Source organism: Bidens hawaiensis, unplaced genomic scaffold, assembly GCF_021521415.1.
Source record: "Bidens hawaiensis isolate Kalapana, Puna unplaced genomic scaffold, B.hawaiensis_p1.1 tig00024480_1, whole genome shotgun sequence".
NCBI classification, from domain to species: Eukaryota; Viridiplantae; Streptophyta; class Magnoliopsida; order Asterales; family Asteraceae; genus Bidens; species Bidens hawaiensis.
Window position 1 is genome coordinate 158,445 of NW_027493871.1, and position 23,158 is coordinate 181,602.

At 41.2% G+C, this 23,158-nt stretch overlaps 1 protein-coding gene and 1 pseudogene across 2 annotated transcripts; one reads left to right on the plus strand and one right to left on the minus strand.

Annotated features, from left to right (window-relative positions):
• The first annotated feature begins 209 nt into the window (after window positions 1-209).
• LOC143569430 (DNA repair protein RAD4-like) lies at window positions 210-5,773 on the plus strand (annotated as a pseudogene). The gene is made up of 14 exons (XR_013141733.1): window positions 210-425; window positions 870-917; window positions 1,721-1,842; window positions 1,938-2,183; window positions 2,265-2,357; window positions 2,446-2,538; window positions 2,628-2,726; window positions 2,809-2,858; window positions 2,937-3,608; window positions 3,813-3,916; window positions 4,021-4,097; window positions 4,177-4,522; window positions 4,613-4,822; window positions 5,306-5,773. The product of XR_013141733.1 is annotated as a DNA repair protein RAD4-like (transcript).
• A 2,292-nt stretch (window positions 5,774-8,065) lies between these two features.
• On the minus strand, window positions 8,066-9,012 carry LOC143569422 (HMG-Y-related protein A-like). Its single transcript, XM_077055340.1, has 2 exons — window positions 8,871-9,012; window positions 8,066-8,776 (listed from the first exon to the last, which is right to left on the minus strand). The coding sequence occupies exons 1-2, from the start codon at window positions 8,919-8,921 to the stop codon at window positions 8,294-8,296; spliced, it is 534 nt and encodes a 177-aa protein (XP_076911455.1). The 5' UTR covers window positions 8,922-9,012; the 3' UTR covers window positions 8,066-8,293.
• Between the last annotated feature and the right edge of the window lie 14,146 nt (window positions 9,013-23,158).

A 23,158-nucleotide genomic window follows, 5' to 3' on the forward strand; every position in this document is an offset into this window, starting at 1 on the left:
TTGACTTTGTTTTTTTGCCTTTGAGCGTCCACGTACCTATCGTACGTTAAAGATGCATTAGCGTACAATAACTGCACCCTAGTTATAATATATATATATATATATATATATATATATATATTATAACTAACTTTTATCTTATCATGAAGATATAAGATGAATTCAAATAGTTGTTTGTTTGGTAATTGTCTAATTGACAGTCGTTTGACATCCTTGTTTCCCGATAGTCAGTCGCGGCAATTGATTAAACCATTAACCTGCTTTTCTTCCGCCAATCAACTAACGCTGCCTGTAGCTTTATACTATACGCCTTTGGCCTTAACAGCCACCGTCTCAAACAAATAAACACACAGCTCACTTATCCTCCGATTGATTATCTATCATGACAACCAGAAACCAAGCCAAGCGGAAGTCTCAATCCACTGGTAAACATTAATCTTAATCTGCATTATTCTTATTTAATTTATAATAATAATAATAATTATTATAATTATAATTTCTACTTCGTTTTTGCCTAGTAATTTCACATACATATTTATAACTCCTATTTCTGAATATGAAAAATAATACAAGCCCTAGCCACCTGACAACTGTTTTAGCTCCTGCTTTAAGAATAATAAACCCATCCTACCCTTCCTTGCATTTCGTTTATTTGCCAAACAAAATACAAAATCGTGATTGATAAAACTTGTATAAGGAAGGGCCCCTGCCTGCCACTTTATTGTAATCGTTTGGGTTTAAGAATAAAAATTTGAAGGAAAAAACAAAACTTAAGTTAGTGTTACACGTTTATGTTATTCAGTTTGGTAAAACAATTGATGATGAAAGAGTGGATGAAATTAGGGTTTTTTTTTCTATTTATTTTGCAGGTGAAGGTGAAGTGAGTAGGGAATCGGGACACAACACAAAAGCAAAAGGTATTGGTTTGTTCATGTTTACTACTTCACCACACAATACACACACACATATATATACACACAGACACTTGATGCTGGTGATTACTGTATTACCAACGTATTTTAACGTAGTTGGATTTGTGAAATAAGGTCAAAGAAATTCAAGTGAAGTTGTAGTAATGCAAGTAGGATATGTAAAATGCATGCTTTGTATGTACTTACCTGAGTTTCATTATTAAAACATGGCCAAGTCTTAATTTTGAAGTTTTCCAAACACTGACTTCTACACGGATATTTGGATCTGATGTATATTCAATATAATAGGCATGGCAAAAATGCAGCTGTTATAAATAACAGTTAGAACTTAGAAGGGTGTACCTAATTGTAACTAACTTTTCATCAACAGTTACATTTTTACATGAAAAGGTATAACGCATTATTTGACCTTAAGACAGGTATAAATAATCAATATACAATTTATCTGTTTTGAGTTTTGCTTAAATTAGTGCCTTATACTTGAAGTGTTTGTTTCTTATATTATCCCAGAGTTGATCTTGTAATACTCAAAACATTGAAGGGCCAAAATACTATGTTTGTAAAGTGATATTCATACACAATATGAGGAAACATATCTAGCTTGTTTGTGAAACACCCTTATATGTGAAACACTCTTATTTATGTCTTCTATATTGGTAGGACATCTTAAGGGAAAAGTTGGTAAATATTGAAAATGTGAAATCTAGATTACAAATCACAGCAGACCTGTATATCCTGAACTAGATTCACTGGCAGATTTATAAATATTTGAAGTAACCCTGTATCAGGCACTCTTGCTAATACATCACGTGAGGGTGTCAACAAGTTTCTGAAACAAGTTGGTTCACGTCGTTCTCGTGGGTTAAAAAAACAAGATAATCACACTCTTAGTTGGGAGACTGCTGATAAGGTTAGTTTTTTTTTACTTCAACTTCCAAGCATGCAAAGAAATGGCTCTTTATTGTTAATGCTTATCATTGATCTTAATCATCGTTCATTTTACAGTTAAAGGAGAAGGAAAAAGAAGTTGAAGCTGACACAAATGACGAAAGTCCTCAGCAAGCTAATAAGTCTGAAGTGGAAGATGTAATGGCTGATTCAGATTGGGAAGATGGATCAAATCCCAATTTTAATTCTGAAAATAATAATAATAATCCAGGTTATATAAACAAGGATATCACTATAGAGTTTGATTCATCACCTGGTACAGCCAAACGAAAGCCTATACGCCGAGCTTCTGCTGAAGAAAAGGTTAATGTTAAAAGGAAAAATTGTTCAATAATTGCTCTCCAACTATGCTTAAAGTTAAAAGCTATATCCTTTTTGTTACAGGAAGTGGCTGAGCTTGTTCACAGGACACATTTACTCTGTTTAATTGGACGGGGGCGATTGATTGATAGTGCTTGTGACGATCCTTTAATTCAGGTTATTTTCTTAATTATAACTTACACTTGACATTATTTTGGACTCTTTTAATGCGGTACTCATTATGGAATATCTGTATTCATAACAGGCTGCCTTGTTGTCACTTTTGCCAGCAAAATTGCTGAAGTTGTTAGAAGCCACAAATCTCACAGTGGATTCTTTGACTCCTTTAGTCAACTGGGTACACTTCTTTCTTATCCCTTTGTTTAACTTTTATACTCTTTGAATTAGTTTAGAATTTGTTATAATTATTATTTTTATTTCTTGTAGTTCCATAGTAACTTCCACGCCAGCATTTCAAGCAGTGAAAGACCCTTCCAATTAGCTTTAGCTAAGGCTCTTGAAACCCATGTGGGGACTCCAGAGGAGGTATAAAAGAAATGAATAAATTTATTTTCTGAATATTTTCGCATATGAACTATTTATCAATTTATTATGTATATTGTTTCAGGTGGCTGCGTTATCTGTGGCACTATTTAGAGCATTGAATTTTCCAACACGGTAAGGTTTTTGAAAAATTAATTCTGTTAGAATATGTGGTTTTGTTAATAACAAAAAGGGTTGTTTTGGGATTTTCAGATTTGTATCCATTTTAGATGCTGCATCCTTGAAGCCAGATGCTGATAAATGTGATAATACGTCTCAAGGAAGAAAAACTAATAAGGGTGTATTTGACTCATCAACGATCATGGTGACTCAATCAAATGAGGCTTCTACATCTTCTACAAAAGCATCAAGCCAAAAGAAAATAAAAAAGTCAGGTCAAAGTCGAAGTCAAACAATCTCTCAAGATACAGACTCTCCCATTATTGACCAGTCAAATGAAAAGAACACGGGTCCTTCTGAGGGATCAAAGAGGAAAGGGGGATATTGAGTTTGAGTTGCAGATGGAAATGGCACTTGCTGCAACTGCAGCACAGACTTCTGAAAGCAATCTTGACAATGATGCCAAAGTTCTAATATTAGCACCTCAAGTTTATCTCCTTTCAAGAGATTGAAAAAGTCAAATTTGAAGAATCTCAGGACATTTCTACTGCAATTGGATCATCAAGAAAAACAGGAGCTCCATTGTATTGGGCAGAAGTTTACTGCAGTGGAAAGAGTTCAACTGGCAAATGGGTTCATGTTGATGCAGTGAATGCAATTATTGATGATGAACACAAAGTAGAAAGCTGCAGCTGCTGCATGTAAAACTAACTTGAGATATGTAGTTGCTTTCGCTGGTCAAGGAGCTAAAGACGTGACTCGCAGGTAACAAAACTGTGATCAGTTGAGTTTAGAGAGAGAAAATAGTGAGTGATTAAGCTTTTATCATGATTAGGTTAATCACAAACGAGAAACAACATATATAAACATCTATTATCTATATACTATTTAGATTTTAGAAGTCAACTAATTCTATAGTTGCTAGTTATGTAACAAACTTAAATATCAAGGGTGGTATCGTCCTTTCAGGTATTGTGCAAAGTGGTACAAGATAGCTTCACATCGAGTTAACTCGACTTGGTGGGACGCGGTGTTGCTGCCACTTAAAGATTTGGAGTCTAGAGCAACTGAAGGTGTGGTCTTTTTTATTTATCATATAAGATTGATAATGAATAATAATGAATAGTTATTGTATTATTATATCAAACCAAACTGAATACTTTTGGTACTTGATCAGGCACTAGCAGAACGTCTATTGAAGATATGGAGCTTGAGACCAAAGCATTAACCGAGCCACTTCCAACTAATCAACAGGTTAGGTGCATAAAGGATGATATTTTTAGTTTATGCATTTATACGATTTATTAATATATTGTTATTAATATGTATCCAGGCGTATAAAAACCATCATTTATATGCTCTTGAAAGGTGGCTTACAAAGTACTAAATTCTTCACCCGAAGGGCCCAGTTTTAGGGTTTTGTTCGGGTCATTCTGTTTACCCGAGAGCTCGTGTCCAAATGCTACACACTAATGAGAGATGGATGCGTGAAGGTCTACAGTTAAAAGTCAATGAACTTCCAGTTAAGGTGTTGAAACGGTCAACAAGTCGAAAACTCCAGAAGCCAATGAGATGATGAAAATGATCATGTAGGGCCCGGAGGCACCATCGATCTTTATGGGAAATGGCAAACCGAACCCTTGCGTTTACCTTCTGCAGTAAATGGGATTGTGCCAAAGGTCATAACTCATAATCATAATCATTTTGTTTTGATTTTGATTATAAAGTTTATATTTTTATAACGTATTGTTTGTTACATTGGTGTATAGAATGACCGCGGGCAAGTAGACGTGTGGTCCGAGAAGTGTTTGCCCCCGGGAACCGTGCACTTAGGGTTTCCAAGAATCTGGTCTATCGCAAAGAAGTTGGAGATTGATTGGGCACCTGCAATGGTTGGATTTGAATTCCGTAATGGCCGTTCCCTTCCCGTATTTGATGGAATTGTGGTGTGTAGTGAATTTAAGAATATAATTCTAGAGGTAACTTAATAAACTTTTGATGCCATATATATTAGAGTTAAATACGTTTTAGTCTTTTTGGTTTGGCCCAAATAACCATTTTAGTCCATTAGTTTAAATTTGACCTTTTTTAGTCCATTAGTTTCTTTTTGTATCAATTAAAGTCCAGCCCACTAACCCATCCAAATATTCTGTTAATTTTTTATTAAATGACCAATATACCCTTAGATTACTTGTGTTACTTAGTCAAAATAATAAAATCTTTTTGGCCCACTTAGTATAAAGTATATATACTAATACCATATGTACAATACCAGGGTATTTAAAAGTTAATAGAAAATTTGGATGGGGTTAGAGGACTGGACTTTAACTGACACGATAATAAAACTAATGGACTAAAAAGTCAAATTTTAACTAATGGACCGAAAGGGTTATTTTAGTCAAACCACATAGACTAAAACCGTATTTATTATTTCGTAATATTTATAGATTTTGGTTTTGTAGGCATATGCAGAAGAAGAAGAGAGAAGGGGAGAAGAAGGAAGAATGAAGCTCAAGCACTATCGAGGTGGTATCAGCTTCTTTCATCAATAATTACTCGACAAAGATTGAATAATCGATACGCAGAGGGAAATTCTTTGCAGCCTCCAAATGATATTAAAACAACAAATGATGTGTTTCATCAGACAAATGAGGATATACAGAAACCGATATCTGAGCAAGAAAATGAAGATGTTGGTCAACCTGATGTTGTGCCACAGCCATTGTTTGAAGAAGACCATGAGCATGTGTTTTTGGCAAGTGATCCTGGTTCTGATGTTGAGAGTTCGATAAGGACAAAACGGTGTCGGTGTGGATTTTCTATTGAAGTTGAAGAGTTGCAGTGACAGTTTGTACTTGTAAAAAAATGTTTTTTTTTTGTTTTGGGAAAACGTTTGTACTCGTAATGCAGTAAATTAATCGGTTATTAGGTTTCTTTAGACAGCTCAGTATATAGTTGGTTACATATTTACTAAGAAAATATTTCTTCATAAGTTTTTGTCAATAGCAACATAACAATGATTCAGTTTAAAGTAGACGAAGTGCCAACCCATAAACACAAAAGAAATCGGAGTCGCCTTCCATCCTATGTTATGTCTTCATCAAAAGTTCCGTCTTCAGTAACGGCTATTTAAATCGGTTGACAAAGTAATGGTCACCATTTTCTGTCTATTAGTCTTGTTAGTGACAGGTGCGTTATCTTCCTACTGATGTTGGTATCGATCGCGGCTATTATTTCTATGCAAGGAATAGAAAATCATCTCTAATACTTGGTAAGGATGACACACACAAATACAATGCAAGTGTTTGAATTTGAATGTTGCAGTAAGCCTCAACAAGCACAAGTGTGGTAATATAAATTGCTTGAAGATAACTTTAGAGGTCTTGAAGTTGTGTGTGCAAGAGGATATTTCAAACACCATAAAAATGTTTGCTTAAATAATTTAAAATCAACTTTCATAAGAAGTCTAGCATCAAAACCCAATTTCCATCATATTAAAATTTACATTTATGTACATTTTTGTAATGTCGAGAGTTTTGTTTCAAGAATTGGTTTTTCTTTATCTAGAACTCCTTATATCCAATGGTCCACAAATCGTTTCTTCCAGACTTTCGAAAGGTCCCCAATAAATCGTATTAGAGGGTGTTTGGGATTGCTTATTTTCACCAACTTATAAATAAATAAGTTGTTTGGGATTGTATATATTGTGAAATGATAAGTTAATAAATTAGGATATTTTTGTTATCAACTTTTGAAAAAAAAAAGTTATAATAAGGTAAAATAAGAAATCCCAGACACCTTAAAAACCAACAATACCCCTAAAGGGTCATGCTTAACCATCTAATAATTTACTTAATTTTTCAATCTATGTTCGCTTTTGGGTTATAAAAAACAATATTCCACCTTCTTTATACAAAGCCTAGAAAAGCATCTCCTTTGTCCCTGTCTTTAATAAGATGACCGTAATTGCTTTTTCTTTCTTTTCTCAACGGACATAATGGCTTTACAACTTTTGGTATGCCCATGTTATACTTGTACATTATGCTGTAGAAGTTATATCTTAAATATTTTACCACATCTTTTGTTATGCACCAAATGTATCACTTTAGAATCTTCCAACTTTGGGAGATGTACTAGCCAATCAAATACCACAAGATTAAATGTTATCTGAATATATTTATTTTTGTAACGAGAGATGAGTTTTCTATGACATGTCAACTTATTTATGGCTTAATGCTATAGACATAGGGTTATCTCAACAGCAACACTTAATCTGGTTAAATAGATTGTAACCAAACATTAAAATAAGACTATAAGCTAGAGGTGGGGGAAAAACCCGGCTCAGGTGCCGACTTAGAACTGGAGCTGGTCGTATGCGACCCGCAGGTATGGATTAAGTTTCGGTGACTCTAAATTGTACCCAAACCTGAATGAACCGGTTCCACATCTATCAAGTTAAAACCAACGGCAAAGCTTCATTGAGGCCGGGGTGGCCCCGCCCCCCCTGTTTTTTTGCGCAATAGTGTAAATTTGCCTGTTTTCGGCCGAAAAATTTTATACGTAATGTAAGTTTAGCTTTTTTCGGTCGAAAATTTGAGCCCGCCCTCCCTCGTTTGTGAAATTTTGTATACATTTTGAGCTCAGCCCCCCCGATGCCTTAGTCCAAGCTTCGTCACTGGTTAAAACCCAGTCCCGACCCAACCAAAAACCTAGCAAAACCTTATCATATCCGTACTCAATTCCTACCCAACCCAATTCTTGATTTTGTTTGACATACAAAGAGCCGGTTAAAAAACCCAATTTTCCCAACTCTTCTATAAACATTATTATAAGTGGTCGCCATAGCATAAAATTTGGTTTTGGTAAATGAGCCCCGTCTATTAACCACCAAATAATAACATAAGATTACATTTGGAATACAATAGCATTAAAATTCAATTTCAGATAAATGAGTCACAACTCATATTATTGTAATTTGATTTCAAAATTAATGGCTACGATGTATTTGAATCAACAGTCAAGAAATTTCTTTGAAATTTCCATACCAATCTAGAAAAATTTAAGCTTTTCCTAAGGATTATTTATTTTATAGTAAATTTCAGTTTTTATATAAAACATAGTTTTGAAATTTAGCATATTCAAATTTCAAATTCTAACATTGATATCATTAAAACACCTAAATAAATGATATGTGGGCCTTCACAATTCACATGAAAAATAGCTACAAAACAAACACACAAATTCATTTCATATTAAAAAGGCTAAATTACAAGAAACACCTAATGACATAAACTAATAACCCAACTTAGAGATAATTTTTATGTTAGGTAATTCTTTCAACGGACACGAAATTCCCAAATCCATAACATCCTACCCACTTGTACATTACGCATCCAGACTTGTACACCACTCTAAAGATAACAACAACCTACACCGATATTATTAAAACCTCAATTAGCTTCAACCCCAGCAAGCTCTGGCTGCACCTTCCGCGGCCGCCCCCTGCCCCGGCCGCTCTTCGACGGTGGCGTCGGATTCATTGCAACCTTGACCTTCTTCGGCGCTGAAGGAGCATTCAGGTCCTTCTTCGGCCGCCCCCGCCCCCTCTTAACCTCAGACCCAGGTTGCGCCGAAGCCGACGCCGACACCGGCGCCGCAGAGTCAGGTCCCTGGACCTGACTCTCCAAAGCCGAGTACTTGGCCTTCGGAGGACGACCACGCCCACGCTTTGCGGGCGTGGCCGTATCCGGGCGTGAGTAGTTGTCGTTTATGACAACTAGCTCACCGCTCTCAACAAGCTTGTTGAGCTGATCTGTTAAGATATTATTATGCTCTTCGGGTAAACACCCACAGGTTGATTCGATGTAGTTTGAGATAGCTGAAGTGGTGGATCCTTCTTTTTCTTTCAAAGCATCCACAGCTGCGAAAATCATCTGTACAACAATTTTAAAATATATCAATTGATTTGGATTGAAACCCTAGAAGCCAAAGATGTCTTAAAATTATTATTATTATTATTATTACAACCTCTGAATAAGGAGGAAGAGATGGTGGTCGGTTAAGTTCTTCTCCGGCCATTGAAGAGGTGAAAGCAAAAGAAAAGTGATGTCAGCTAAGAAGAAGCAAGGTGATAAAAGTGAGTGCATGGTTGAGACCTTTTGGGGCCGATTTATGTGAATAATTTCTAGGTTGAAGAAAGCAATCGACGGTTGAGGTTTAAGGTGGTGATGAGATCAACGGTGTTGGATATTTTGTGTAATGGGGTCACGCGGATCGGTGACGTGGCGGATGGGTTTTTATGAAGTGTTTTTGTTGTATGAGTGAGTTTTTAATACTTTTTTTTTCATTTGTTTTTTCTTCCCTGTTTGAAGTTGGAGACAGAGTGAAGAATCATTTAGTGGATATTATTTTATTTTTTATTAAACAATAATGTAGTGACTTTTTTTTTAAAAGGGTCAAATAAAAAGTTAGCAAAAGAAAAAAAAAGTTTTCGACTCGGGTTGTGTTTTACCATTTTATCTTAAAAGGGTCAAATAAAAAGTTAGCAAAAAGTCAAATGGGTCGAATATGTTGAAAGATACCGAAGTCCTATTTTTTTATTTATGCGACTCTCAATTCCCGTTATTGAAATATTAAGATTATTGTTCTGACAATATAGTTCTTCTAATCATGACCAACTCATAATTATATACACAAAACTTAAAGTACGAACAAAGGTGTTTACGGGTCAACCCAGTCCGGCCATGCATTGACCTGCTACCTCTAATCAATGACTTTTAATAAGTACCACAAATAATAAAACTAACCTCAAATTTCTTAAAAGCAAGTCTATCAATTCACATTTGGTAAAGAAGATTATTTTCATCAGGCTCAAGAACTGCTTGTATCTCTTTAATTAAAAAGAATTGAATCCTCATGAAAGGTGCCATGGCAGCTGCATATGCAAAAAGCTTAGTTTCTTCAAACAGGGTTGCAAAGCTTAGTTTCTTCAAACAGGGTTGCATATTTCCGGGGAAAGTTTTTTAAACCGACACACCCGAGGCTGTTGCCAGCAAGAAATCTGTGTATTTGATCATTGCACAATCCGAAATTTTCACTACTCGAAGATAAAATCCACATTCATGTGTGATTAAAACTCAAATTACTCGCATACATCTTTTGTAATTTAGAAACTGGAATTTGGGATTGAAGAGGTAGGTCCCAGCAGAGCCCAGTTGGACCCGCAAGACTCACCTTGAAGAGGGACGTCTGCGCAAGGACCAACTGGTTCCGCAGGACCCACCATGCTCAGAGACGAAGACCTTACGCGCAGTACGCCAGCTGTTCCCGTAGGGAAAGCCTCCCAATGGTGAAGTACCCCGCCTGTCCCCGCAGCTGCGGATACAAGCCATCAGGGAAGGCTACCCGCACTAATAGCAAGGCTACACGCACAAGGCACTAACTCTCAATAATTCAGTGTCACCTGAAGGAATGAGCAAGGCGGGAATACTCCCGCCCAAATGAGCCAGTCCGTATGCTTCTGGAAGATCTTTTGTACTATACCTGCCAAGGTATGGACAAAATAGACAAGATCTGACCAAAGCAGCCCATGAACCAATCACAGGGTGACAGCTCACCGACAACAGTACGAGGAGCATGCTCTAGTACTGTTTGTCACTATTAGCCGCTGCCTACTCACCAACCCTTGTCGTGGCACGCACATAGCCTGCAGTTGGTGGAAAGGGAACAGTACACAGCCGGCCTTGTCACTATCAGCCGTTGCCTACCCACCAACCAGCATGGCACGTGCGTAGCCCATAGTTGGTAGAACAGGAATATTATACAGCTGGCTGTACCTGCTTGGAAACCTACCTTCGGCTATAAATACTCCAACACCTTGGAACGGTATGATCATCTTGTATTTTACCTTCACTAGCTATTTCTCTCAATATACACTTATATTCAGAGCAATCTAGTCTGATTCTCACGCCGGAGGGTGGTCACAAGGAGGAACCCCCCCCCCCTTCTCAGTGACGAGCTCACGGTGTCTGTTTTGCAGGTCATCTGAAGAACATTCTTCTTTGCCGGACCTAACCCTCGTGAGAAACATTACTTAACCCCCAGATTATCCATAATCTACTCGGGGTCACTTAGTGTTTCTTCATTGGCGCCATCCGTGGGAAAAAGCTAGAACTAATTCAGTTTTTTCAAAACTTCTGAAAAAATGGTTAACGTTACTCCTGTCCCAAGGCCAGTAAGTGACCAAGAAACCCCGGTAACCACAACCCCAGCTACTGGGGGGAACACCGGCGGTTACACAAATTTTACGAACACTACCCCGGTTACCCAAGCCGGGGCAAGTGCAGTAAACAATATTTCATTGGGGTTCACTGATGCCCAGTTGGAGAAACAGACGAGGCTCCCTCGCCAAACACTCGATCAAGTTAAGGCGTGGGCCGAAGCACGTCAGAAGGAATTCCAAGCTGAGTTGGATGAACGCTTGTGTTCACTCCAACAGGCTGACGAATTCGGAAGCACTCGACAACAGCTCAACATGAATAGTGAGTGCGAGTACTCGGACGATGATCGGGAGGAATCCGACACTGACGCGAACCCTCGCCATAGGGCGAAAAGGAAGCGTAAAGAAACGGACTTCCAACCAAGAAGGAATTTCGGAGAAACCTTCAAACCAAGGAACGCGGGGGGAAACCCACGCGACTTCTCCAAAACCTTTAGACCAACTGCTGCAAATGCGGGAACATCCAAGTTTGCAAGGGACATTGCGGAATCAATCGCCCCGAGAAGTGCCAAACAGATGTCCAACATCGGCACTTATGATGGTCTATCCGACCCAGACGATCACTTGAACAGATTCATAGCGGGGGCAACCGTCAGTAACTGGACGGAACCCACGTGGTGTTATATGTTCCAGATGACGCTGGTTGGAGCGGCCAGGGCGTGGTTTGATCGTTTACCAGTCCACCACATCTATGATTGGGCGGACTTTCAACACAAGTTCAGCCAACACTTCAGTCAACAGAGGAAATATACTGAAGAGCAGTGGACGATCCTCAACTGCGTGAGAGAGGAAGATGAATCTTTACTAGACTTCATCACTCGCTTCAACTCCAAAAAGCTGAGTCTGGGCAACATAAGTGAAGATCTTGTTCGCGCCGCTTTCATCCAGGGCGCCGAATACCCAGAGCTTATCCGCACGTTGACGGATAAGGATGGCATGCCATCCACATGGGATGCCATCATGACGGCGGCCAAGCGCTTTGACGAGACGGAGAAGCAACTGGGTAGGGATCTTCCCCAGAGTACACACCTCTACACGCAGAGGACCAGAGAAAACAATGTTCGGATCGCCTGACAGAACAAAAAGAGGAAGCTAGGTATTTGGCAGTCAAGGGTAAACTTTGACACCTCATCCAGCTCTCGCCCTCTTGTTGGCGGAAGGGATAACACGCACCCTTCAAGCCGAAAACACCGGTGGACACCACTCACCAAAAGCGTCACGGAGATATTTGCCACCAAAAAACTCCCATGGCCAAAAGCTCCAATGATCCGACAGCGACTTAATGCGGATCAGAGCAAATCCTGTGACTTCCACGGGACAAAGGGTCACAATACAAAGGAGTGTACATCCTTGAAGGATATTGTTGAAACATTCGTCAAGGATGGAAGACTTGCACACCTTGTGGCATCAATCAAGAATGGAGGAAGGAATGATAACCGGTATAAAGGCAACGGACGAAAGCCCGTTGACATCAGCATCCACATGGTTCATGGCAACATCAGAGGAAGAAAAAGACGAACGACAGAACCATGCGAATGGAAGGAAGCTGAGGCGCGCTTCCCGCGAGTGCCAGGAGGACCCAGCAAGGAAGGCCCTATCGTCATCAAAAGCCAGCTGGGGCATTACATAACTTCCCGCACTCTTGCTGACAACGGCGCCTCGTCAACGGTTATGTACAGGCAGTTCTTCGACAAGCTAGACGACGAAGACAAAGAACGCCTGGAAACGGTTTACGCCTCAATGGAAGGGTTCGACGGCAGCACAAACACACCCCTGGGTATCCTATCTTTCCCCGTCATTCTCACGGACGGAAAATACTCCCGCACAGAAGACGTGGACTTCGTCGTAATGAGGAAGCCACATCACACATACGACATTCTCTTCGGGAGAGACGGGATGGCAAGATTCAACGCCGTGGTATCTTCAGTCCACGGCATGATGGGATGGCCAACTGCTGAGGGTGTAGCGATGATCACCGGTATCCCCCAGACTTTGGTGAGTGATAACGGCACCAACTTTGCTGACAAGAAGCTACAAAAGTGGCTGGAAGAACTTCAAATCACCCACACCTTTACCTCAGTGGCACACCCGCAAGGTAACGGTGAGGTGGAAAGAGCAAATAAAAGCATCGTCGAAGGCATAAAGAAAAGACTCCTGGAACACAGATCCGGCTGGGTAGACGAAGTTCCACACGTCCTTTGGGCAAACAGAACGCTGAAAAAGGCCAGTACGGAAGAAACCCCGTTCAGCCTCACTTATGGCACTGAAGCCATGGTCCCAGTCGAAATTGGTTTGCCCTCACCAAGGGTCTTGATTCAGCCAGAAGACAATGATGCGGAAAGACGGTTAGACCTTATGCTAACCGAGGAACGCAGAGACTTAGCCGCAGCGCGTGAAGAAAACTACAAGCGACAAATGCAAAAGTACTACAACACGCGGGTAAAACTCTGCAACTTCAATGTAGGAGACTACATATTGCGTAACAACGAGGCTTCAAACCAAGAGCACCCAGGAAAACTGACACCGGTCTGGGAAGGACCGTACATTATCAAAGAAGTTTTGGGAAAAGGCGCATACCGGCTCGAAAGGCTCGATGGCACTCCTATCCCAAGAACATGGAACGGAGCTCAATTACGCAAATGTTACATGTAGATCAATTCCAAACTTGTAAAGAAAAGGCCTAGAGCCACTTCTAATGGAAATGATTCTCCTTTATCACATTGTGTTGATAGCCTTACCTTTATACTTATGAACTTCCCACACTGATGCCGGTATTCACCGCATAAATATGGGAAGAAGTAAGTCGTTGCGTGTGGAAGGCGGCAAAACCCGCATAAACACATAAAACGGTAAAAATTTCTAAGGAAAACCTTCACGCAGGTCAGCTATAGGTGAAGTTTGGTCATCCCAATAAATGAAAGTGACGGTCCTACCCGCACAATCATGATAGAGGAAACTGAACATTGACCTATTGGCAACCGCGCGTCGAAAGGTTAACTTATTCAAAACACTTAGAAAATTTCAAAGGAAAAGATGAGGAAAACTTCCACGCAGGTCAGATATAGGTAAAGTTTAGCCATCCAACTAAGTGAAAGTGACGGTCTTATCCGCACAATCACGAAAGAGGAAGCAAAACTTTAACTTATTATCTGCCACGTTGAAAAGTTAACTTATCTAAGTACTCAAGAAATTGCTAAGTTAAAACAAAATATGCGTGAAATAAACAAGGCAAGGCATTAACAAATAATCTTTATTCCATCAACATTCAAACATTAAAAGAATTGCTGGGTACATACCCGCATAAAAGATTAGAAGTCTACAAACATAAAAATCTACTCTAATGGTGGAAAGGGATCTAAAGTATCAAGCTTCAGGACCACTCCCACTTGGACCCGCACCATCAGTAGAGTGTGGCGGTTCAAGGAAAGCTTTGAGGATAGTTAGCCCATCATCAGCAGCATCAATCTCGTTTACCTTCTCCACCACCGGATGCGGGAAGGCGGCATACTAATTCACTGCTTGGTCATACGCAGCTTCAGTATCCACATTGTAGAGGGAAGTTGGAAGGCGGAATGCCTTGTTCAACAAACCCTAGACCAAGCAAGAAGCCAGCCTTTTCCCCATCCTCATGAGAAGCGTTGAGGGCTGTGCTCATCGCATCGTCATATGATGTGTTCGTGAACACCCGAAGCACAACCTAAAAAACAGAAGTATATCAAAAACTCTTCTAAGTGTAAGGAAAAACGTAAAGAAATTGTGAAACTGCGCATACCTGCGACAACGCTTCTCGAAGAAGCCATTCCTTGGTAACCAGAGCCTCCTGGAGGGCAGCTTGAGCTTCATAACGGGCGCGTTCGGCTTCGTTCTTTGTAAGGTTGGCAAGCAACACATCTTTGGCTGCAGCCTCTTCGACGCCCTTTAGCTTACGCTCAGTTTGGTCAAGCACCCCCCTCTGGTCCAAGATCTCTTGGAGCTTCTTGGCATTTTCCATGGCCAAAGCATCATGAGCCTGCTGGAGCCTCTCTAATTTGGCTTTAAGTTCCTCATTCTCAATGCGTAGAGGCTCAGCAACAGCTTCAGCCTTGGTGGCCCTCTCGGTTGCATTCCGTGCAGTTTCCTTGGCCAACCTAAGCCGTTCGTTAACAGCTTGGGCAGCCTTGGAACGGGCCTCGAGCCAGGCCTGAACTTCAACCTCGAGGGCCTTGAAGGCCTTCTCCTTTTCCGCAGCAACGGCGGCAAGCTTCGCATTCTCCTCCCGGATAGCCCGCGCCTGAGCCACTTCAAGGCTACGCGCCGTCTTTAACTTGTCGTTTTCACGACAAAGTAGCTCGACACGCGGCTGCATTCAGGCGAGGAGGATTCGGAGCTCGTTGGACAGCCTACCTTCCTGGTAGCTGGCCATGGCCTCCCCCAGCGCACCGCTTGGGGCGGCGTGACGCGCCCATTCGACGCACTCCTCAGCAGTCCGGAGGGTCGTTCCCCGGCGGATATTCCACTAAGGAGCGTACACCTCGTTGGAATCACGAACTGCAATAAAACAAAAAACAGTTAAGAGAGAGAAATGATGAAAGGGATATAGGCCAAAATAACCCTACGCACCTGTAGGGTCGACAACAGGCCGATAGCCACCAAACCTATCACCTGAACCTAAGGGATATCCATCCAAAAGGTCAAGGAGACGGGAAGGAGGCAAGGATTGGCTAGACGCCCCAACCCCAAACGTACCTGAAGGACTGGCCGTAGTCGCAGGCGCCGGAGGAGGCATGGTGGAGGCTGCCGCGGTGGAAACCAACGGAGGTGAACTCACCGGAGGTGAACTCACAACCGTGGCCGCGGCTGCGGAAGAACCCGCAAGAGAAATCACCGCCGGCTCAGTGATGGATTCTGTGAAAATGGCATTGACAGCCGGCGGGGATAATGTTACAGCTGGAACAGTTGGCTCAACGGGATGAGCAACTGAACCAGTACTGCAAGCAGGCGTAGCCGCCTAGGTCATCGCCTCGGGTAGGTTGACCAAACCTACCTTCATGGGTCCAGAGCTGCTCCCTCCCGCTCCACTCTGAAATGCCGTAGCATCCACGCCTGCACGAAGACAAGATATATAAGTATAATAACGGAAAGATATGAAGTTAAAGTTATGTACACTTACGGGTCCTTTTGAGCTTGAAGGTGCGAACAGGCGGGGACGAACCCGATGGAGCCGGCCTCTTTGTACCGGTCACCGTCGTCGTCCTGGGCTGCTAGGAGGTGACAGCCGTTTCAACCTTCGGAGCAGTGGTCTCAACACCACCTGGGTTCCCCGCCGCTTCTTCACTCTCGGTCTCCGACTCAGACCGGTTCCCCTGATCGGCAGTGGAGGCAACCTTCGCCTTGCCCTTCCCGCCGACAGCCTTCTTCTTCCGCGCAAGAAAAGGACCATTTGCGGATTCCCCATCAGAAGATGACAAGATTAGAGGAATTCCAGCAGAGGTTTCAGCATTCAGAGGGCGAGGGTTAAATAGTATTTTACATGGCCGCGTGGCGCTCAGTATTTCGTGGCCTGGCGGGTAGGCCTCCACAAACCGATCCGCAATCTGCGCAAGGATGGGCAACTCGTTCTCGTCAAGAGCACGAGTACCCAACCGAGCGAGACCGTCAGCTTCCCGCGGACGCAGAAGGGACTGCAAGTCATTTCCCTCTGAAATAAAAAGAAAAACAGTTAGAAAAAACCTTAAATCAACAAAGAAGACGGAGCATACCGTAAGGGATAAAGTTCAAACCGTATTCAAGTACGATGGGAATCTCTGGCGCATCCGCCCCAGCATCCTTCCACACCCTGCTCATACCGAGCATCACCATCCCGGACTCCGGAAAGCGGTAAACCGGAGTCTGGATCCGGGAAATCTTGGAGAACCAATCCGCCTCCTGGTAGTTGGAGGCGTGAAGGCTGGGGAGAGCTCTCCCGTTCTTAAATGTCATCGCTATAGGGACGACACGGGCAGAGATGTAAAAGAACTCCCGCTTCCAAGACCGAAGACTGCGCTCGGTAGCGCAGATCTTCAAACCCTTGATCCGGGTGACCAGGGTATACCAGCCTTGGATACACCTCCAGGAGTAGAAGGTCATCAGGCGGTCGACGTGGGGATCCACGCCAAGAATGAGGCACACCCACTCAAAATGGCGGATCTTGGCGATCGCCATTGGGTGTACCTCGGTCAGGTGCACACCGTGTCTATCCAGAACACGGTATACAAACTTCGTCAACGGGAACCTAAGATTCCCATAGACGAAGAAAGCGGCATATACCCCTATTTTGCCATTGGGGGCATCGTACACCGTCTGGTGTGGCTCCGGAAACTCAGGCTCGAATGGCTCGAGCATGAACTTCCGGACGATGTACCGGTAAAGCTCGATGGGAAGAGCACACTGGCATTCGCCAGCAGTGCTCTTATCGTCCTTATCAGACGTAGACGTCGGGTTCTCGACATACAAGTCAGACTCCTCGACGGTAGCTTCTGGATCATAAGTAGACGACATGTTTTGGAGGTAAAGAACGATTTCAGGAGAATGCTCGACAGAAAGTTAGAGTATTCGTCAGAAATCGCTTAGAAGAAGAAGAAAGAAGTGAAAGTGTTGATTACCGTGAACCCTCTCCCCCTTTATATACTCATCGCAATGAATGCGATGAATTTAATGCGGAGGAGAGAGAAAAGAGCTGGTGCAATGAAACTATGACACATGGAAAAAGCAAGCTGGCAACAGCTGTTGACGGGACGCGCGCCGTAAAATCCGCACCCACGCGCCCGAAAAATCGCGCACACGCGCCTGAAAAAGCGTCTGGAATGACTATATACTGTCACGTCGCCATAACTTCCTGCACGTCCTGACACCGTCAGAAGAAACCGTCGGACGACGTTTCAACAGTTTGGAATGTTCTTATCCTTTCACCAACTCTTCGAATTTCAAAAAGATTCAAAAGTAAGCGGGACTATACCCCTTACCTTGGCAACCAAGTAACTATAAGACAGGTGCGAGTACAGTGTCAAGGCAAAACCCTTCACATACTTAGCACCCGCAGGGAATGGACGCCAAGAATACCTTGGAAGTAAGATAACTATAAGACGAGTGCGGGTACAGTGTTAAGGCGAAACCCTTCACATACTTAGCACTCGCAGGGAATTGAAACCAAGAAGGATCTTCTGGGCCATGCTTGCGGAAAGGGAAATAACATCCCCGAATAGCGGGAACGTTGAGAACTAGATTGTTTGAAGCTCCAGGATGGAATTGGTTCTTTAACATAATTGATCACTATGTTTAAAACTACCGAAACCTCATGGAGAATCTACACAAGTGAAACTCAACGCTCCTAACTTGCGAGGAGGTTACACACCTACCCGCATCATACCCAAAGATCAAGCAGAAAAGTCGGGAATTTCTGCACGTGACATTAGGGAAACCGCGGGAAGAATCCCCACGGACAACCTTAAAACTAAATCCTTTTCAAAACCCCTTGCTTAAGTCCAAAGTTCACCTCACTTATTAGCAATTCATGAGAAGAACATTGGACTGGGGGGACTTGAAGAGGCAGGTCCCAGCAGAGCCCAGTTGGACCCGCAAGACTCACCTTGAAGAGGGACGTCTGCGCAAGGACCAACTGGTTCCGCAGGACCCACCATGCTCAGAGACGAAGACCTTACGCGCAGTACGCCAGCTGTTCCCGCAGGGAAAGCCTCCCAATGGTGAAGTACCCCGCCTGTCCCCGCAGCTGCGGATACAAGCCATCAGGGAAGGCTACCCGCACTAATAGCAAGGCTACACGCACAAGGCACTAACTCTCAATAATTCAGTGTCACCTGAAGGAATGAGCAAGGCGGGAATACTCCCGCCCAAATGAGCCAGTCCGTATGCTTCTGGAAGATCTTTTGTACTATACCTGTCAAGGTATGGACAAAATAGACAAGATCTGACCAAAGCAGCCCATGAACCAATCACAGGGTGACAGCTCACCGACAACAGTACGAGGAGCATGCTCTAGTACTGTTTGTCACTATTAGCCGCTGCCTACTCACCAACCCTTGTCGTGGCACGCACATAGCCTGCAGTTGGTGGAAAGGGAACAGTACACAGCCGGCCTTGTCACTATCAGCCGTTGCCTACCCACCAACCAGCATGGCACGTGCGTAGCCCATAGTTGGTAGAACAGGAATATTATACAGCTGGCTGTACCTGCTTGGAAACCTACCTTCGGCTATAAATACTCCAACACCTTGGAACGGTATGATCATCTTGTATTTTACCTTCACTAGCTATTTCTCTCAATATACACTTATATTCAGAGCAATCTAGTCTGATTCTCACGCCGGAGGGTGGTCACAAGGAGGAACCCCCCCCCTTCTCAGTGACGAGCTCACGGTGTCTGTTTTGTAGGTCATCTGAAGAACATCCTTCTTTGCCGGACCTAACCCTCGTGGGAAACATTACTTAACCCCCAGATTATCCATAATCTACTCGGGGTCACTTAGTGTTTCTTCAGGGATCTTGCTTGCACAATTGATCTAAACATTGTCATCATCATCTTAGCATTCTTCTGCCATCTCAAACCTAAAGTTCACAAATTTCAAAGTAATCAGATGCATGCTTGATAAATATTGAACTGTGGTGTAAGGTTTTAATTTCAAATCAAGTAAAAAAGTTAATATTATTAGTATCCTCGAATGAAGGAAATTAAACTCTAAGAGATCGTATGCTATTTCGAACATAAGATTTAATAAAAAAGGTAGCAATATAACTGAAAAATTCACATAATCACAAAGATGGACATCAATTTCAAAGGTGCTATCCACCCTAAGGCCAAACCTACCACTTGATGTATATGTGAATAAAAGAACAGATCATCATCGCAACAATTATCCCATGTAAGTCATTAAGCAATAGATAACACTAATAGTTAGAATTGAAGGTCAAGTGTAACATCATAGGATAAATTTACTTGGAATGCTTGAAAGAGATCACCCTTTGCAAATTTTAAGTTATCAACTGCCCAACGTCTTGTGAGCTTAATAGCATGTGCAAGGCTTGTATGTCCACCTAATCTCATATATAAAAAAACACAAAGACATTAAAATCAGCTTCATATGCAAACAAAATGTGATTACAAAAAGTACCTCATCAAATGAGGGTGCTTCAAACAAACCCTCTTGTGTATGATGATATATTGGTAGAATATCACTAAATTTGAACATGGAGAGAGAATTGACATAATACCATTGGTTTTGGAATTTCTGTCTTTGCCCAGAATCCTCAACAGCCTCACAACCGCATGAACCCTAATTTTGCCAATTTGAGTGTAAACCAAACGGATGCTTCTCTGCCGCTTCAACCTTCTAATATAAAACGATACAGAGCAACTCAAATCACTGGATCAATCAGCATGTAGATATCAAAGAAACTAATTAATCGATAGGTGGGATTACATCAGATCAAACTTACGGTGATAATGAGATGTTGAGATTAGAGAGAAGAGAATGAATAGGGAGAAGAAGGAGCGGTTCGATTAAGGATCAATTACAACTGATCAATTAATTAACTGTTGTGTTGGAGGAAAATGTTGAAGCGTCTTAGAATAATTGAGTTTTGAATTGTAGTCTGCTAATTTAACGATTTTTAACATGGTGAAGCCAGGTGTCTGAATTATGGAGAGTGAAAATAAAAGGGGAGGTTGATGTATGAATGACAGGTGTCATAAAACCCTGTTTTATTATAATAGCAGATGTTCATTATGATAGTTGCATTTATAAACATTGGTTTTTCTTTATTAAAGGTTAAATGAGACATGTTATGATAGTCTAAGGTTGTTAACTAAATTAAACAAACTTGAGGCATTTGATATCTTTAAAAGGGGTAATATGAAACTATACTCGTGAATATCAAACAAAGACGTGATTGATTCATGTGAAGCCACCATGTGTTGCAAATCCACGGTGTGTGTATGTATTGAGATCACAAGAGAAACCCCCAAGTTATTTGGGTGGATATGAGGGTGACCGACAAAGAGAAGGAAAGAGCAATCATTGGTTATTTAAGAATAAAAAAGAATCAAGGTGCAATTTGAAGTCTTGAATCAAGAAACAAGGATTATTCAATCATCTTAATTTGAAGCATAAATTGGTGAGTGAAGTAGTGTTTCAAACTGAATGATTTTGATGTTGGTAGTGAGTTATAATGATGATGCATTTAGAAAGATTATAGGGTGTATTTGGATGTGTAAAACAATTACGTTGGTTATAAACAAGCCATTTTGTTAGTATTTGATTATAATGAAAGTAAAAAAAAGGCACACGCATATTATCAGCCCATTAAAACCTAGACATACTATCAATCCATGTTTAGCCTACTCATGTCACATGCATATGCTTTCAACCTCAATTTGTGTATATACTCATATGTGCTCGTAGGACCTTCTAATGCATGACTCTTTTCTCCTAGCCGTTTACTTCCTATAATGTCAACTTTCATTGTTGATGATTCAACCGGCGTAATCGTATAGCTCCAATATACTAAAACCATGGCCTATTCAGTTGTATACCATCATTATACCTTTATGTAACATTTCCATAACACAATATGGTCTTATACCAACAAAGTACACTTACACAATTGTATATCATTATTTCTACTTTCTTATACCAATTAACCTAGTCGCCCTTGTATTATCATATACAACTTTTTTACAACTCACATACAAACTAGGTATACTTATATGGTCATATACCATTATTTCTACTCCATATAAGTGAAACACGTTGGTATATGGGAGTATAAATAGTGGTATACGGCCATATGAGTATAAGATCCAAAGAAGAATAATTTTAATCACAAGGTTGCTTGTGACCATTGGTCGAAACATGCATCACTGAGAGTAGGTGAACACAATATTAGAAAAATGTTTCATTGCGAATAGGTGATGTGTACATCACCACAAGCAGGGTAAATACGATATTGGAAAAATGAGCATCACTACAAGTGGCTTATTCGTATACTAACGATAGTAAGTGGATACGGCAATGGGTGAAGTAATAGATATACATGGGTGATAATGGGACTCGGGTTGACCCTATACATTTAGGTAAGAAGCATCAAGTCACAAGCTGCTTAAAGAATAGTCTTAAAACAAGGTATAGAATACAAAGTCTCGAATGTCGTTTTATTAAGTATCAAACTAACATATTGTTTGATGAAACTATTTAGAATACTTTTGTATGGTTAACAACGAATAAAGTTTGACACGTTTTAAACGAGAAAACAACTATTTATAAATGAGTAAAGAAATTTGGAGACCTAAATTCACATTGAAGTTCAATATCAAGTTTTTAGAAAATATGAGTTGCATGAAAGTCAAACTAATAATACAAACTCGTTAAATACACAAAGAGTTTGCCGTTCATCAAAACATGAGTATGACAAGTGTATGTTCAGTTAAAACCATATTTACACCGACATACCATGGAATTTAGAGCATATGGAATGGTTACTCACTTACTCCCACGATGGACCTGTTACAAATGTTATAATCCATTACATATACTATTAATGTTTTACAATTAATCTTCACTCTAGTTAAAAAATCGAACAAAGGTAAAAACAGTACATTTAGTCACTTACTACCAATTACTATGCCCAAAGATAAAATAAAAAAAATTCAAAATTCTTCCCCCTTGGCAACAATTTTGATTATATCCATAATTCTAATCACTATTTTCGACTAGAAATTTCACACTTCAACTTCTACTCTCTATACCCCCCCCCCCCCCCCCCAATCTTTTCTATAACATACTTATGGTCCAAGCAGAATGAGATGCTTCGGCTTTGTCATTAATACCCTCTGTATCAAAGACATGAAGCAGTTTGTTTTCCTTGTAACCGTTATATCCTTTTAAACTCGTTTTCCTAACATGATCATCGTTTATATCATTTGTCAATGTCATTAACGGCTCATCACGCTCCTTAAGCTCGTCTAGAATCCACCGTTTCTCGATCTCAAACTCTACAACAGATTCAT

Coding starts and splice junctions, on each gene's coding strand:
- LOC143569422 (XM_077055340.1), bottom strand. CDS start 8,921: ATGGCCGGAGAAGAACTTAACCGACCACCATCTCTTCCTCCTTATTCA. Junction 8,777..8,870: donor CTCTTCCTCCTTATTCAGAG/GTTGTAATAATA, acceptor ATTGTTGTACAG/ATGATTTTCGCAGCTGTGGA.